Source organism: Drosophila mojavensis, unplaced genomic scaffold, assembly GCF_018153725.1.
Source record: "Drosophila mojavensis isolate 15081-1352.22 unplaced genomic scaffold, ASM1815372v1 contig_80, whole genome shotgun sequence".
Lineage (NCBI taxonomy): Eukaryota > Metazoa > Arthropoda > Insecta > Diptera > Drosophilidae > Drosophila > Drosophila mojavensis.
The window spans coordinates 1,036,234-1,049,730 of record NW_025318906.1 but is presented as its reverse complement, the minus strand read 5'-3'; the positions used below and the strand labels follow the sequence as shown (position 1 = coordinate 1,049,730).

Sequence of the window (13,497 nt, the reverse complement as noted above, 5' to 3'; positions counted from 1 at the left end):
TGCTCAATCAAAAACTCTACTTTTCAGCTTTGCATCTTTTGCAGATTGACCTTAGAGTGCAACTGTCCATCAGAGTCAATCAGTCCATCAATCAACTAGGCGCTTTATCACAAATAATCTTCAGTTATACTCCAAATAACATATCATACCATTGCATATACTATAATCTATCAGCCTTGTCTTGTTCATCAATCAAGCCTTCAATCATTACACATAAGTGTAATCTAGTAGCCTTGTCTTGTTCATCAATCAAGCCTCAATCATTACACATAAGTGGAATATACACTAATCTTTATATTCAGTTTTCATTCGTACAAGGCTTAAGGGTATATTCATCAATCATTCCACCAATTACTCAATATATCTATGTAGCCCCGCATGCATAAGGCATTCAGCTCTAAGTAGCTCATCAATCAAACACATTATTTAGTTAGCTTTCATATTTCCATTTATTTTATACTAGTATAAAAATATTTCTATTTGTTTTTCCAAAGTATTATTCATCCCAAATGCTTGCCGGCAAAGAGTATCAGATTGCGTTGCGACTTGATCAGGTAGAGGAATGGATGTGTGGCAAAGAATCTCTTGCGTCGGATTGCCATTACGGGCATGATGCGAAACACTGTGAACAAGCCGTACAAATGCCCTTAGATATGCGTAAGTACCCAGATATATTGACCCACTTATATGGATAGTTAATTGTTTATTATAAAACATGCTTGGATTAGTATAAAAAAAGTTTTTAGTGCCATAAATTGTCATCGTGCGCAGTCTTAAATTCGAAATGTTTCATTTGGTTTTTACGATGGTTGAAGAGATCGAAGATGCTGTTCAAGGTCTGGCGAACTTGCCAGCAAAGAGAATCGCGCCCCGCCTGTTGGCAATGTAATAAATAAATGGATGATCGGCATGGAATCGGATGGGTTCCGGCTGGAACATGGGCATCGAAGCATAGCACATGACCATAGCTATAAGTAAAGAAGAAGACATAACGGAAGACAAGAACAAAAAACACACACGATTAGTCCAAGTCTGAGATGATATTGGAGTTCTTATGCAAGCTGATGGATGATGACTGATGGCGATTGATACTGATTGATACTAGTAGATTGAGTCTAAGAGAAGTAAACAAGGAAAAGAGCACACTAATCTGCATAGAAAGTAGTTTATTACGGAATATTAAATCACAATCAATCATATCATATAGAAAAGAAAATCTTAAATGACATCGGAAATTGTTGAGAAATATTCTTAAAATGTCTGAATTTTGCCAGCGAAAAGCGGCGCAGCATCCTTATTGACTATGTAATAGAGGAATGGATGATCGGCATCAAAATAAATGGGATCCGGTTCGATGATCATCATTTCACACATGACTAGAAGAGCTATACGAATGAATGAGAAGACAAAGCATAGATGAGGAACAGTTAATGACGATTGCTGGATTGAAGAAAGATGAAAAATAATATATAGAATAAATGTGGGGCTACTTATGAGGTCGATGTGGTGGTCAAAAGTATAACCCGATTAATTGGAATGTTCCACTTTATAAACTTTATTAAAGCATGCAGTAATACAAATATCTGATGGTGCTTACAAAAGTTGTACAATATATAAATATAGATATTATCTAATTAAAATTGTTGCCCTTTGCCCGCAAAGAGCGCCACGCCCTTTCTATTGGCTATATAATAGATAAATGGACGGTTCACATGGAACTCAATGGGCGGTGGCTCGAACATACAAGATGTTAGACGACACATGATGATAGCTGTCCAAAATGAGAAGATTAAAGACAACAGAACAGATAGTTAGGGCCCATATGGGAGAAAAAAGCGTAGATACGATATGAGAGATGATATGAGAAAGAGATAAGAGACGTAGAAGAAGAGTAGACTTAGGCTAAGAGGCTTAGAGAAGAAGCTTATAGAGTATATAGTATTATTGATATTAAGTGCAGTTCATATAATTAGATCGACTAGACAAGAAAGAATTTAGAATGAATTATGATAGACTTCATAGAAATATTATGATTGTAATTCTGTATATAAACTAAATCAAAGCTATACATAGAGGGTTTAGTGCGCTCTATGACTTGACTTGAACTAACGCCAAATGTACAAAGTTTATCATCTATTTAATAGATTAGATATAAACAACATTTTAATCTAACGGTAGCTAGGGTATTAATAAGATTTATAAGCCAATTGAACATTAATTTACAATTCAAAGAGTCTTGATTAGATAAGTGAACAGAAGGGGGGATAGTGAAGGAGGCAGAGATAGAGAGCGAGCAAGAGAGAGAGAGAGAGAGAGAGAGAGAGAGAGTTTCGATTGGTACATGGGAAACGCCCTTTATTAACTTGACAAAAAATACCCGTAAAGATTTCTAAATAATTCTAACTGTAATTGTAGCTTCTGCTCGTTGACCTCTCTAATACCCTTGCTAAAGCTCGTCGTGCTGGGCTGTCGCTGTGGCAGTCGTTGTCGTTGTTGCTGCGGCATCAAGTCGAACGACGGCGCCCAGAAAGAGGGGCAGCTGCTCCCTGTGGTTCAGCATAAAGATGAATGGATGATCGGCATGGAACTGGATCGGCTGTTCAATCGAAATGACACTTCGCTTCATGCGCACCACGGCGGCTAGCAATGAGAACAGACAGAATGAGAGACATAGAGACGCAGACGAGGTGTGGAATGGTTGGTACGGAGGATGAGGATGCACAAGGAGAGGCCCATAGAAGAGTGGCTCAACTTACCCGTTGCCGCGGCTGCCTCGGTGCCCAGCTCATTGACGTCGATGAAGGCCTTGTGTATGATAGCCGAGACCTTCAATTCCTCGGGGCTCTTCAACATCTTGCCGAACTCGGCCTGGTTGGAGAAGAGGCGCGTCATGCCCAGCTGCAAGTAGACGAGGCGATGGCATACACACATACGCTCCAGGACAGAAGTCACCTGCTCACCTGCTTGAAGACGGACGTCAGCTCCACCTGGAATTCGGCTTTGAATTTGGGCAGCTTGACAACCACTTGATTGCTCTGCAGCTGCTCCGTGATCTTGGAGAGTGGCGTGCCGCGTAGCTGCTGCTCCAGCTGCGGCAAACCCGTCTTGCTGTTGGGCAACAGGATTAGCATGGACAGATCGGAGTCCTTGTAGGGCAGCTCCAAGGCGGCGGCGTTCAGATCAGGCAGGTTGGCATAGCGAAAGCGCTCCTTGACATTCATCATGGGCACCTCCACGCTCTCGACCTCATTCAAATGGAATCTCTCATTGCGCGTCGCGTGCTCCGGAAACTGGTGCACCCAGTTGCCTTTGAAGTGAATCGCATTGATCAGCACCAGGCGCGTCTGCGCGTCCAGCAGGCTAGGTGGCACCAGATCCTTGATCAGCTTATTCGTTTGCTGCTCCACCCACGCGTTAATTATGCCCGCCGCCCTAACGCTTTGCGCGAACTCCACGTTCTCCGCCGCCGACAGAAACTGTTTCGAGAGCAGCCGATTGAAGTCGTCATTCAGCTCGTAGTTCTGCTGCACGTAGATCTTATTGGCGATGCGCAATATGGAGCTCTTCTCGTATTCGGCGAGCACTTGGTGGAAGCTCTCGGCTATTTGCTGAGGATCGCTGGAGACCAAGCCAAGGCCGCGGTCCAGTTGGGCGGCTGTTTCGCCCTCGGCCCCCAGGCGAGCCATGGCCGCGCAGGTTTGTATCGAGAAGGGCGAGAAGACGACATTCGTGTTGGGCTTCAGTGCAATGAGATTGCCATACAAGTTGTTAGAGAATTCGGCCAGTCGTTGGGAGAACTCGGCCAGATTGCTTCCCTCTGTGTTGGCCATGATTTTATTATGGAGCTGGGCAAACGAATTCGGCAGCAAGAACAGCAACAGCAACAGCGAGTAGTTTACGCAGCCTGAAAATATTGTGAATGATGTCAGAGATTCAATAATGTATCAACTGCGAATGGTTTAAAAATTTTTATGTAATTCCCACTATCGTCGATGAGTCACCTCGTCGTTTGTTGTTCACTACGTTTTGCTGGTGTTGTTTAGCCGTTTTGATAAGTGTTGTTTTCGCCTAAATACGAGTGACAAATGCTTTTGGCTTGTGCGATTGCGGCTTTCTAAATTGCGAAGTGTGATTTATTTATCCAATTATTTGGTTTCTCAGTGACGAGCGGCAACCCTCCACTTAGTTTGTACAGGTAGGCGTCTGAGCACCAACTAAAGGCAAGCGCGCTGTTCTTTGCTGTTTTTACAAACCTGTATATGTGTGCGTGTCTTTTGGATACTCATCTGTTAACGTGCTCCCTCTATTTTACTTGCTCTCTCTGTTAGATACGACTCTCTTTTCACCCATCTAAACACAAGTGTTCGCTGTTTTTATACGTGTACTACATTCAAATGTATGAGTTTGTTAGGAAACACATCACACAATTGCCGGCTTTTCTCTCTTAAAGCTTTTTACTCTCTGCTACTTCTGTTTGCCACATATGCACATACATACTCCCTCTCTTCCCATTCAATTACAAGCGCTCTGAGCTTTGCTTAATATACATACACCACTGCATGCTTATGTATGTGTATGTGAGTGCTTTTAGATTGTTATATCTGCATTTCACTCTCTACTACCTTTGTATGGAAATATGCAAAGTATGAAGTGTGTAAGCTATACCTCTCTCCCTCGATCATTTCCTATATAAATTCATTCAGTCTCAACGCACACTCACTAGCTACTGTGTGAGCTCAGCGCAAGCATATATATGTATGTAACGTGTCCGTTATACCCTTTGCTATTGTTGCGTTCAACGTGCTCTTTATTAACTGCATCTACTTGTCATGCTCTTTCAGCACACTCTCTATTTATGAGTAAGGTGCTTTTGTTCGAACATTTAATTTGACTTACCGTTTAATATCGAAACTTGTTGCATTTTAATTGCGTATGTGGGTCTAGGATTGACTTGTGATTTGTATTAAAATAGCACCGTAAAAGTTTTTTGGCGCACAGACGCGACGAACGTGTGATTCAAACTGAAAGACAATATTCTTAATAATCTTATTTGTATGCTTATCAGCAGCTTCAAGTCAAAATAAGAGTGTTATTTGCAATCTTTTGAAAACAATAATAATATACATACATACATGTATTCTGATAAGCAGCAATTTAAAAGAAAAACCCCAATTTTAAGGCAATGTTTTTTTTTTTTAATTTAATTTTTAATTGGAATATTGTAGCTATATACCCTCTTTCTCCCTCTCTCTCATCAGTAGGCACTTTGAATTGATAATCAAAACAAACCACGCTAAAATAAAGAGAGCCTTATCAGCATTAAATTCTATTGTCTCTTACATTTCATATTATTTGCTGTTAAGTGCTAAAATAAATAGCTAAAAAGTTTGCTCTCTCTCTCTCTCTTTTAAGCCAACTGTTCCTCTTTGATTGATAGGCGAATTTAAATTTATGAACCTTTCAATTTGTTGTTTATTATGGATAAATTTTAAGTAGGAGCAGATACGCTGACTGATGAAAGGAGCCCAGAGATAGCCAGGCGGTCTGCTCTTACCTTTAACTGTTCAGGCATTCAGCTTTATCTTATCTCTCATAGCGAATTACAATTGATGTCTGACTCACTTCACATTGTATGCAGGTTAGTCTTTACTGTATTACCTATCGAGTCGGTTGGGCCTGCTATTCAACATTCTGTTCCCTTGATCGGTTTGCCTCACTTTCGATTTTACCAGAATTTATATGCAGTAAAGCAGTTTTATTATTATTTATTATAATGTGAGTCAAAATGGCATTAATGAAATCAATTATACAGACTTAAGATCTTCGTTATCGAAGTATAAGTTCTTCAGCGTGAAATCTTTAATTTGTTGTTTCCATTACATTTTCGTTTGTGTAAGCAGAGGAAGATGAGCCAGACGCCAGATGCATGCAGTGAGTTTGCCCGGCAGCTGTACACGGCGGCATTTGAAAAGGGTATCGTGGGGCGTGGCTGCAATGCCGTCATTTCGCCCATCTCAATACAAACCTCGCTGATGCTGGCCTTAGTGGGTGCGGCGGGCAGAACGGCTGAGCAGCTGCGCACGGGCTTGCGGCTGGGACCCGGCGATCTGCAAGAGATCGGCAGCTGGTATAAGGCGCTGTGGACGCAGCTGAGCAGCAAAAGCAAAGGCAAACGGATAACATTGAAGTCCGTGAATCATTTGTTTGTGAATGAAAAGCTCAGCGTACAGCAGGAGTTTAACCAAATGGCGGAGGAGTACTTCAACTATAAGCCGGTGGCATTGAATTTCGCCGATTCGACTGGAGCCACGCAGCAGATCAACGAGCTGGTCGAGCTGGCAACGGAGCACAAGATTCGAGATCTCCTCCAGCCGAATGCTGTTGATGCGGAGACAAGCGCCGTGCTTGTGAATGTGCTGTACTTTAAGGGCCTTTTCAAGAAGCCCTTCACACCGGAGTGCACAACGCGGCACGACTTCCACATTGATCAGCACAAACGAGTTGAGGTGGACATGATGTATCAGGAGGATAAGTTCAAATATGTCGAGCTGCCTGAACTGGACGCGCGGGCCATTGAGTTGCCTTTCGAAGATTCCGATATCAAGCTGCTCATAATGCTGCCCAATGAAACCAGCAGCTTACTCGAGCTGGAGCATCGGCTTAGTCAAGTTGACCTTGCGGATCTTGATCAGCGCATGCACTTGGCGGATGTGGAAATAACTTTGCCCAAATTTTGCATCGAATTCGATTTGGAACTAACAGAGACGCTCAAACTGGTAGATCATGCGCATATGTCTCATCTCTATTTATGTTGCTTATCTATTGTATTATCTCTTATTTTGATAGCTGGGCATTTGTGATCTGTTTGGCAAGGCGGCAGATCTGAGTCGACTCTTCCAAGACGCCACAGGCCAGAAAATCTCAGCTGTTAAGCATCGGGGCTTCATCGATGTGAACGAGGCGGGATGCGAGGCAGCAGCTGCTACCTGTAAGACATATATAGATAACTCTTTCCCGGTACATATGTAGTCTATATCGTATTGTTGTTTCACAGATCTTAAAATCGTGCCCATGAGCATGATTATGCACCAGAAGCAATTCAAGGTTGATCATCCGTTTGTCTTCTTCATACGCAATAGTAAAGCCATTCTATTTGCGGGTCGCTGTGTGGTGCCACAGTTGAGGAAAGTGCGGGAGCCCCATCAGAGGCACCATGCAAACCGGAGCTAGAAAATAATTAAGTTGAATAATCTGTCTACGTATTTACAATATGCCTATGTGGAAGTGTTTGTTTATCTTTATTCTGAGCTATAAATTAAGAATCAAGTATGTAATCAAATATATGTCTGTAGAGCTAATATTATCTGAAATTTATCTCGGATCTAATATAGCCGTTTTCAAATTTATATACTGCTAATTTAATGTTTTAGTCAGTTGGCATTCAAATTTGCACTATCGATTCTATTTCGTGGCGATAGTTGTGGCGGCTGGCGATGGTTATCTATCGATAGATTTGTCAATTTAGTGCACATTTGATGGCGATGGATGGCGCAACGCGTTTGCGCTAGGAGAGCCATCTATGGGACATTTAAAATGAAACAAACAAACTTATTCACTTGGCGCCCGCTATAAGGCCAATAAATGCGACAGAGTAGACAGCCTCTATGGCTCAGTATGATGTTTATTGTCCCTGAAAGTAGGGACAATAAAATAAAACTCATAACGAGAGAGTAAACTTGCAGGCAATATTGGGAATGTAGCTCTTGCAACGTATGTATTGTATGGAAGTTGAATTTAAAAACTCAGAGCTTTATATGTAGACAACTTGATTGGCGCAATGGGAGTTCAAGTGGAATAAGCTACTGCTGCAACCTGTTGGCGCTCTGACTTTTGGCTTACTGTGTCAACTTAAGTAGTTTCCAAGTCACACATACACTGAGAATAAGGCAAAGAAACTTCAAATGAAATAGACGAAAATCTTGTTTTAGGCGTAACGGGATTCCTTTCAAAAAGAGGTGTGATTTTACCTGACTTTTTATCCAAGTGCGCTCAGTTATTTCGTCTTTGGCCAGCATTCAATGTCAAGAGGAGCTCGTAAATTGGGACTGAACAACAGCGAGATGATGGTGAAGAAGCAGAAGAAGAAGAGTAGAAGCAGCTGCCTTGATTAGCTTTGGCTGCAGTGGCTGCTGATCTCGAGTGGGGATTGCAACTGAGTTACTTTGGCAACGGCTCGGGCCATCATCAGTCTCAATGGGCCTGGTGGTCATATGTTGTTGCTGTGTGTCCTGATGCACGTGTCCTGGCAGCCAACTGGCAATAAATCAAAGCAGCTGCAGCTATCAATTCACTGCAAAGAGAGACAGAGAGAGAGAAGGATAGAGAGAGGTAGAAATAGCCAGAGAGCTGCTGGCGAAATTTGAATGCCAGCGTTAAGTGACCAATGCATAAAGCACACACACACACACTGGGGTATACAATACACATACACACACATACTAACACGCGTCAAAACACATAATAATACATACTACATACACACACGCACACACACACACACACAGAAAAGCCAAGTTTGTAGCAAAAAATCCACAAAACACGCGAAGCAAATTTGCTGCAATCAGCCTTTCTTAATACCCTGCAAAGTGAGCAGTGTGCACTAGAGAGGCCATATGTAACACATGTGCAAATTTAATATAAACTATAACAATAATATAATTAAGAATATAGAATAAGGATTATATAGAATAGAGAGGTATGTATATAGAATAGAGGGTATATGATCGCTACTTCGCTACTTTTTGTTTTTCATGCATATTCTTCTCACTTCTTCTTACCCTTTTCTTTCTTTATGTTTTGGGCCAAGTTTTTTGCTGCTGCCTACATTATTGCGTGGCGCCTGTACAGGTTGACCTCGGCCAACAGACAACCATTTGGGAATGAAAGATTAACTTGTAGCTCAAAGTGACGAATGTCAAGCTGAACGAGGGCGGTTGGAGTAGTTGTGGAGATCAAAACTGGAACTGAAGAGTAGAAAGTAGTTCATAAGCTAATGATTATGGCCTGAATCTTGATTAGATTAACCAAGTGTTGTTACTACTCTCGCTTCACATTATTTTTAATATAAAAATTTATAGAAATCGAAAATAATTCATATGAAAATCAGCTGCCGCAGCAACAATTGCAGGCAGCAGCAACAACAGCAGCAATTGCAGTCAAGTGAAATATAATCAGAGCGAGTTTTGTGCGCGTGTAAAGTGTTTTAATTAAAACCGCCTTTTGCTGCGGCAATTCGCCTTGGACCCGAATTTTAGGGGGGACTTGGCGTCGCTTTCTGCTGCTTCTTGTTCGTGTCTAACACGCTGCTGCGGTACACTAATTGGGGCAAAATCTGCGTGGCGAAGAAAACTTCGCTCGTGTTGTTGTCCCTAACAACCGAAGACACAAATTCTGCGTTTCGCGTTACCAAATTGAAATTGAAATGGCGGCCCAAACCGCAGTGGAAACGGAAGCGGAAACGGAAACGGAAGGAAATGCGACGCGCTGCAGCAGCAGCAACAACAACAGCAGCAACAGCAATAGCAATAGCTAATACTGTGAACGTAACAACAACAATAGCAGCAGCAGTGAGAGCAATAACAGCAGCAACAATTGACAGCAACAATACTAGCAACAACAGCAGCAATACGAGCACTAGCAGCAGCAACAGCAGCAACAAGAAAAGCAGTTGTAACAGCAACTACAGCAGTATCAATAAACAGCAACAGCAGCAATACCAGCAGCAACACCAGCAATACGAATACCAGCAATAGTAGTAACAACAACAGAAGCAACAGCAACAGCAACAAGAAAAGCAGTAGTAACAGCAACAACAGTTGCAACTACAACAGCAGCAATACACAACAAGAGGGGCTACAACAGCTGCAATACGAATACCAGCAACAACAGCAGCTAGAACAGCAACAGCAACAGTAACAGCAGCAACACAAGCAATACCAACACAACAACAACAACAACAGCAAATAAGAAGCAAATTTTAGTACTAAGGTGGCGATTGCCAATTGCAGCTGCTCTACAAGGTTAAGCTGTGAAGGAGACGGCAGCGGGCAGCGCATCGAAGAGGCACATTGATATGGCAGCAGCTGCTGCTGTTGCTGCTGTTGCTGCTGCTGGCGCTGACAACTCCTTGGCAACGACAACAGTTGCGCTTAAATTGGCAAACGTTGGCAATTAGGGAGGTAAAAATCGAAATAAAAAAGATGAAGAAGATGAAGAAAACGCACAAGTGAGTGGAGACGACTAGAAGATACCCTACAAATTGCAATCATTCCACGCTGCTGTCATAGCAAGGCTCATGGCCGGCTCGACCCGACTATTTGATGAGATATATAAGACCTTCTCCTGCTTGTTACATACAGCTGCACGCATGCAACATGCCCTGAATTTTCAGGTTCCCTGGGTGCAGGGTATACAAATGAAAAGAAAGAGACAAACTTGCATTCATAATTCAATAAATGCAACGCTGAACAAATTCAATTTCAATATGCAGGAGAACAGGACAAGGTATCCATCCAGTATCGGGTATTGAATATCGAGTATCGAATGTGTCTTTACTTAATTTAACAGATGCGATGTATGTAGAACTTTTTTTAATTGATTGTTAAGGTTTCATGAAGAGACTTTACTCTTGGAGTGCCAAGGCTAGGGCTATTGGAGGCGTGGCAAATCGAAGTATATAGCATTACTATATCTATTTCTATTGTTGTCAAGCTCAGCAAGCTTGAACACATTCCCGCGGATCGAGAACGTTATAGCAGGTGGACGAATACACTGGGCTATGATGGTGCTTAGTTTCGTATTGATCTTTAATCTCCTGAGCTCGGGTTTATATACCCAGACTTATGCATATTTTCAACCCTTAAATCTAGTGCGTCTATTGCTGAGTGTGTAAGGCTCAGTATTGGTCTATTACATATTTTTATCATATCGCTGAGTTTGTAAGACTCAGCGTTCGTCTCTTACATCGTCTCTTACATATTCTTGTTGCTAGGATTGCAAGGGTCACAGTTCATCTGTCTATATTATATAATATATTATATGCTAGCCGTTGAGTGGGTAGAGGGTATTGTATAATATTTGTCATATTTCTATGTTCATGTATGTTCCTGAACAGCAGGAATCACTGGAGCACTGATCCATTCTTTCCTGCTGCATGTGAGCGCCGTTCTCAGGGCATATCCTAGCCGTGCACCCCCGACTAGGGCTATTTGAATAGCTTGCCAGTTAATATACGTAAGTTGTTCGTTTCGTTTGAAATCAGCTACAAATATTTAAAAGCCAAGGCAGAGGCTGCTGCTGCTGCTGCTGCTGCTCTGCTTGGCCTTGCTTGGCCTTGCTTGGCTTAGGCATCTGCAGCCACCTGGAGCTGGGTGCAATTGTGCACATGTCAGTTATGTGCAGCTTTGCTTGCTTTCCAGGTAACTACAGGTGTGCCAGAGGTGAGCATAGAGTTATAGTTGTGATTATTATAAATGTTTTGCCTTGCAGCTGCCTCTGACAACTTTGGTAATTAAGGAATTATGTCATGCGCACCTTAACACACTGCGGCCAGGCAAAGAGTTTCAAAATCTCCCTCCCTCTCTCTCTCTCTCTGCTCTCCCTCTCTCTCTTCGGTGTGCATTTTGTGATAGCTTTCTCGGTTGCTATGGCATTCGCTTTGTGCACATTTTGTTTGCATATTGCAATTGGCATTTAATTTTCAGAAAGTTTCCCGCAGGCATTTCGCAATCACATTTATCACAATTTCGCCAGAGGGGACAGGAGAAGGCGCTGCCCACACAGCTGCCACTTCTCGGGATCAGTTCTATCATCCAGCTCTGCTTCTTCTTGTTCTATTCGGGCTAACTGTCAAAGAGCAGTTCAAAGTGCATCAGCGAATCACGAAAAGCAACAAAATTTGCAGGAAACCAAATTGAAATTCGTATTGAGCAACCCAAAAAACAATTTTAAGAGCAGTTTCAGCTGAAATACACACACACAGCCACACTCACACACACACACACACAAAGACTTTGTAAAGCTACCGCAAAAAGTGTTAATAAAAATACGTGGTCGGGTTGCAGGCGTTAGCCATGAATGCTTCACGACTGCCATTGGCTCACTGTAACTGCAAAAAGCATCATTAAAACATACAACAGAGCGAGTGACCGACCAAGAGATACCCTATCTGCCAATATTAGATTGGTAGGAAATTCTTTCAGACCAAGTTTTAGTTAAGGAGGCTAAAAACTCTAAAAGAAATACATTTAAATGACTATAAATGCGCTGTCCCGACTCATAGATACCCTGTATACAAATATACAGTTCAAGCTCAAGAGCAGATGCAGCCAGCTAATGGAAAATTACTAAATAGCTCTACAATTCGAAGAAGCTCATTCAAAGTACCATGCATAAATTTGATCGACAAACATATACCCTGTCATTGAATAAACTAATAAAACCTTGATGGTTCAATTAGCTGCAGTTATTGTGGCTACGTTTTACTAAATTCTGAAGCGGAAAATTGTACAATGCTGACTTAGCGCATCGGGACTGACTACAAGATACCCTGTGTTCACAGGAAGCTTTTAGCTTAAGTCAGTAAATGCTGTTGGCGCCTAGATAACACTTTTGCCATCATAAAAGAGCGATGCAAAGTCAGCTGGGTAAGCATGTATGACCTGGAGATACCCTGTATTTAAAAACAATTTAGCTAGCGATTGAGAAACTCTTGTTATACAGGTGTTTAAGCATAAACAAAAGCAAAGAGTTAGAGTGCTTCAAAGGAAAGTGACTGACTGAGAAATGCCCTATAATAGATAAAAAGATAGTGTATGAAATGTTTTTCGATTATAGGATAACTGCTGAAAGTGCTCTAGATGAGCATAATATAACTAGAGGAGACCCTATACACTAATTAAAATCTCAATTTTTTATGACAATCTGAATATGCTTTTAGACTTCACTAGTTTATTGCATGGATTTTGCTTAATAGTTTTAATAGTTCTGAATAGTTATGTTATACATGTAGCTCAAAGGCTTGCAGGAAATATCTTTAGCTCTAAGAAAAGTATTCGAATTTGAAGTGGAATGTAGTTCTGGTAAGAATCCAAAAAGTCTTTTATCGCGCTCATAAAGAAAGTATCGTATATCCATTAAAAGTTGAAACAGTTTTCTATTCAAATTCTCATTTTTACATTGCAAAAGCTTTGGCTTGTGGTCAGATTTACAATATTTATAGGGTATTATGAGGGGCGGCCCAACTATCTGTGTGCGTGTGTGATGTTGGAGGCGGAGATGTAAACGCTTCAGCGTAGACAGCTGCCATCGTGCGTATCTGGTCGAGTCAGGTTAATGAAAAACTTGGACATGTTTGCCAAAGGTTGTTGCTATCAATGGAAATGGGCGTAGCAGGGGGCAGAGAGCAGAGGGCGTGACTGTTGCCCTTATTCTCCGTCG

General features: G+C 41.8%; 2 protein-coding genes and 1 long non-coding RNA gene across 8 annotated transcripts; 2 read left to right on the top strand and 1 right to left on the bottom strand.

Annotated features, from left to right (window-relative positions):
• Positions 1–233: 233 nt before the first annotated feature.
• Positions 234–1,582, top strand: LOC122757682. Of its 2 annotated transcripts, none has more exons than XR_006357800.1 (3): positions 234–326; positions 495–657; positions 729–1,582. It is a non-coding gene; the product is annotated as an uncharacterized LOC122757682 (long non-coding RNA). The 2 variants fall into 2 exon arrangements; XR_006357799.1 differs by having other exon boundaries at positions 234–429.
• LOC6578323 (alaserpin) lies at positions 430–5,010 on the bottom strand. Of its 5 annotated transcripts, none has more exons than XM_015163098.3 (4): positions 4,897–5,010; positions 2,961–3,904; positions 2,757–2,898; positions 430–622 (listed from the first exon to the last, which is right to left on the bottom strand). In XM_015163098.3, the coding sequence occupies exons 1-4, from the start codon at positions 4,919–4,921 to the stop codon at positions 501–503; spliced, it is 1,233 nt and encodes a 410-aa protein (XP_015018584.1). In that variant the 5' UTR covers positions 4,922–5,010; the 3' UTR covers positions 430–500. The 5 variants fall into 5 exon arrangements, with proteins under 5 accessions (XP_015018584.1, XP_015018586.1, XP_015018583.1 ...); XM_015163100.3 differs by lacking the exon at positions 430–622 and adding an exon at positions 671–968 and having other exon boundaries at positions 4,897–5,009; XM_015163097.3 differs by lacking the exon at positions 430–622 and adding an exon at positions 1,152–1,385.
• A 632-nt stretch (positions 5,011–5,642) lies between these two features.
• On the top strand, positions 5,643–7,370 carry LOC6578322 (serine protease inhibitor 42Dd). Its single transcript, XM_002004199.4, has 4 exons — positions 5,643–5,775; positions 5,901–6,776; positions 6,847–6,988; positions 7,055–7,370. The coding sequence occupies exons 2-4, from the start codon at positions 5,907–5,909 to the stop codon at positions 7,228–7,230; spliced, it is 1,188 nt and encodes a 395-aa protein (XP_002004235.1). The 5' UTR covers positions 5,643–5,775; positions 5,901–5,906; the 3' UTR covers positions 7,231–7,370.
• Positions 7,371–13,497: the final 6,127 nt, after the last annotated feature.

What these genes read in the sequence shown, in the direction of transcription:
- LOC6578322 (XM_002004199.4), top strand. Translation starts at nt 5,907, where the DNA reads ATGAGCCAGACGCCAGATGCATGCAGTGAGTTTGCCCGGCAGCTGTAC. An exon ending in TAACAGAGACGCTCAAACTG is followed by an intron (nt 6,777 to 6,846) that starts GTAGATCATGCG and finishes TTATTTTGATAG; the next exon opens with CTGGGCATTTGTGATCTGTT. An exon ending in CGAGGCAGCAGCTGCTACCT is followed by an intron (nt 6,989 to 7,054) that starts GTAAGACATATA and finishes GTTGTTTCACAG; the next exon opens with ATCTTAAAATCGTGCCCATG.
- LOC6578323 (XM_015163099.3), bottom strand. Translation starts at nt 4,921, where the DNA reads ATGCAACAAGTTTCGATATTAAACG. An exon ending in ACAAGTTTCGATATTAAACG is followed by an intron (nt 3,905 to 4,896) that starts GTAAGTCAAATT and finishes CAATATTTTCAG; the next exon opens with GCTGCGTAAACTACTCGCTG. An exon ending in CGAGGCAGCCGCGGCAACGG is followed by an intron (nt 2,641 to 2,756) that starts GTAAGTTGAGCC and finishes TCTCATTGCTAG; the next exon opens with CCGCCGTGGTGCGCATGAAG.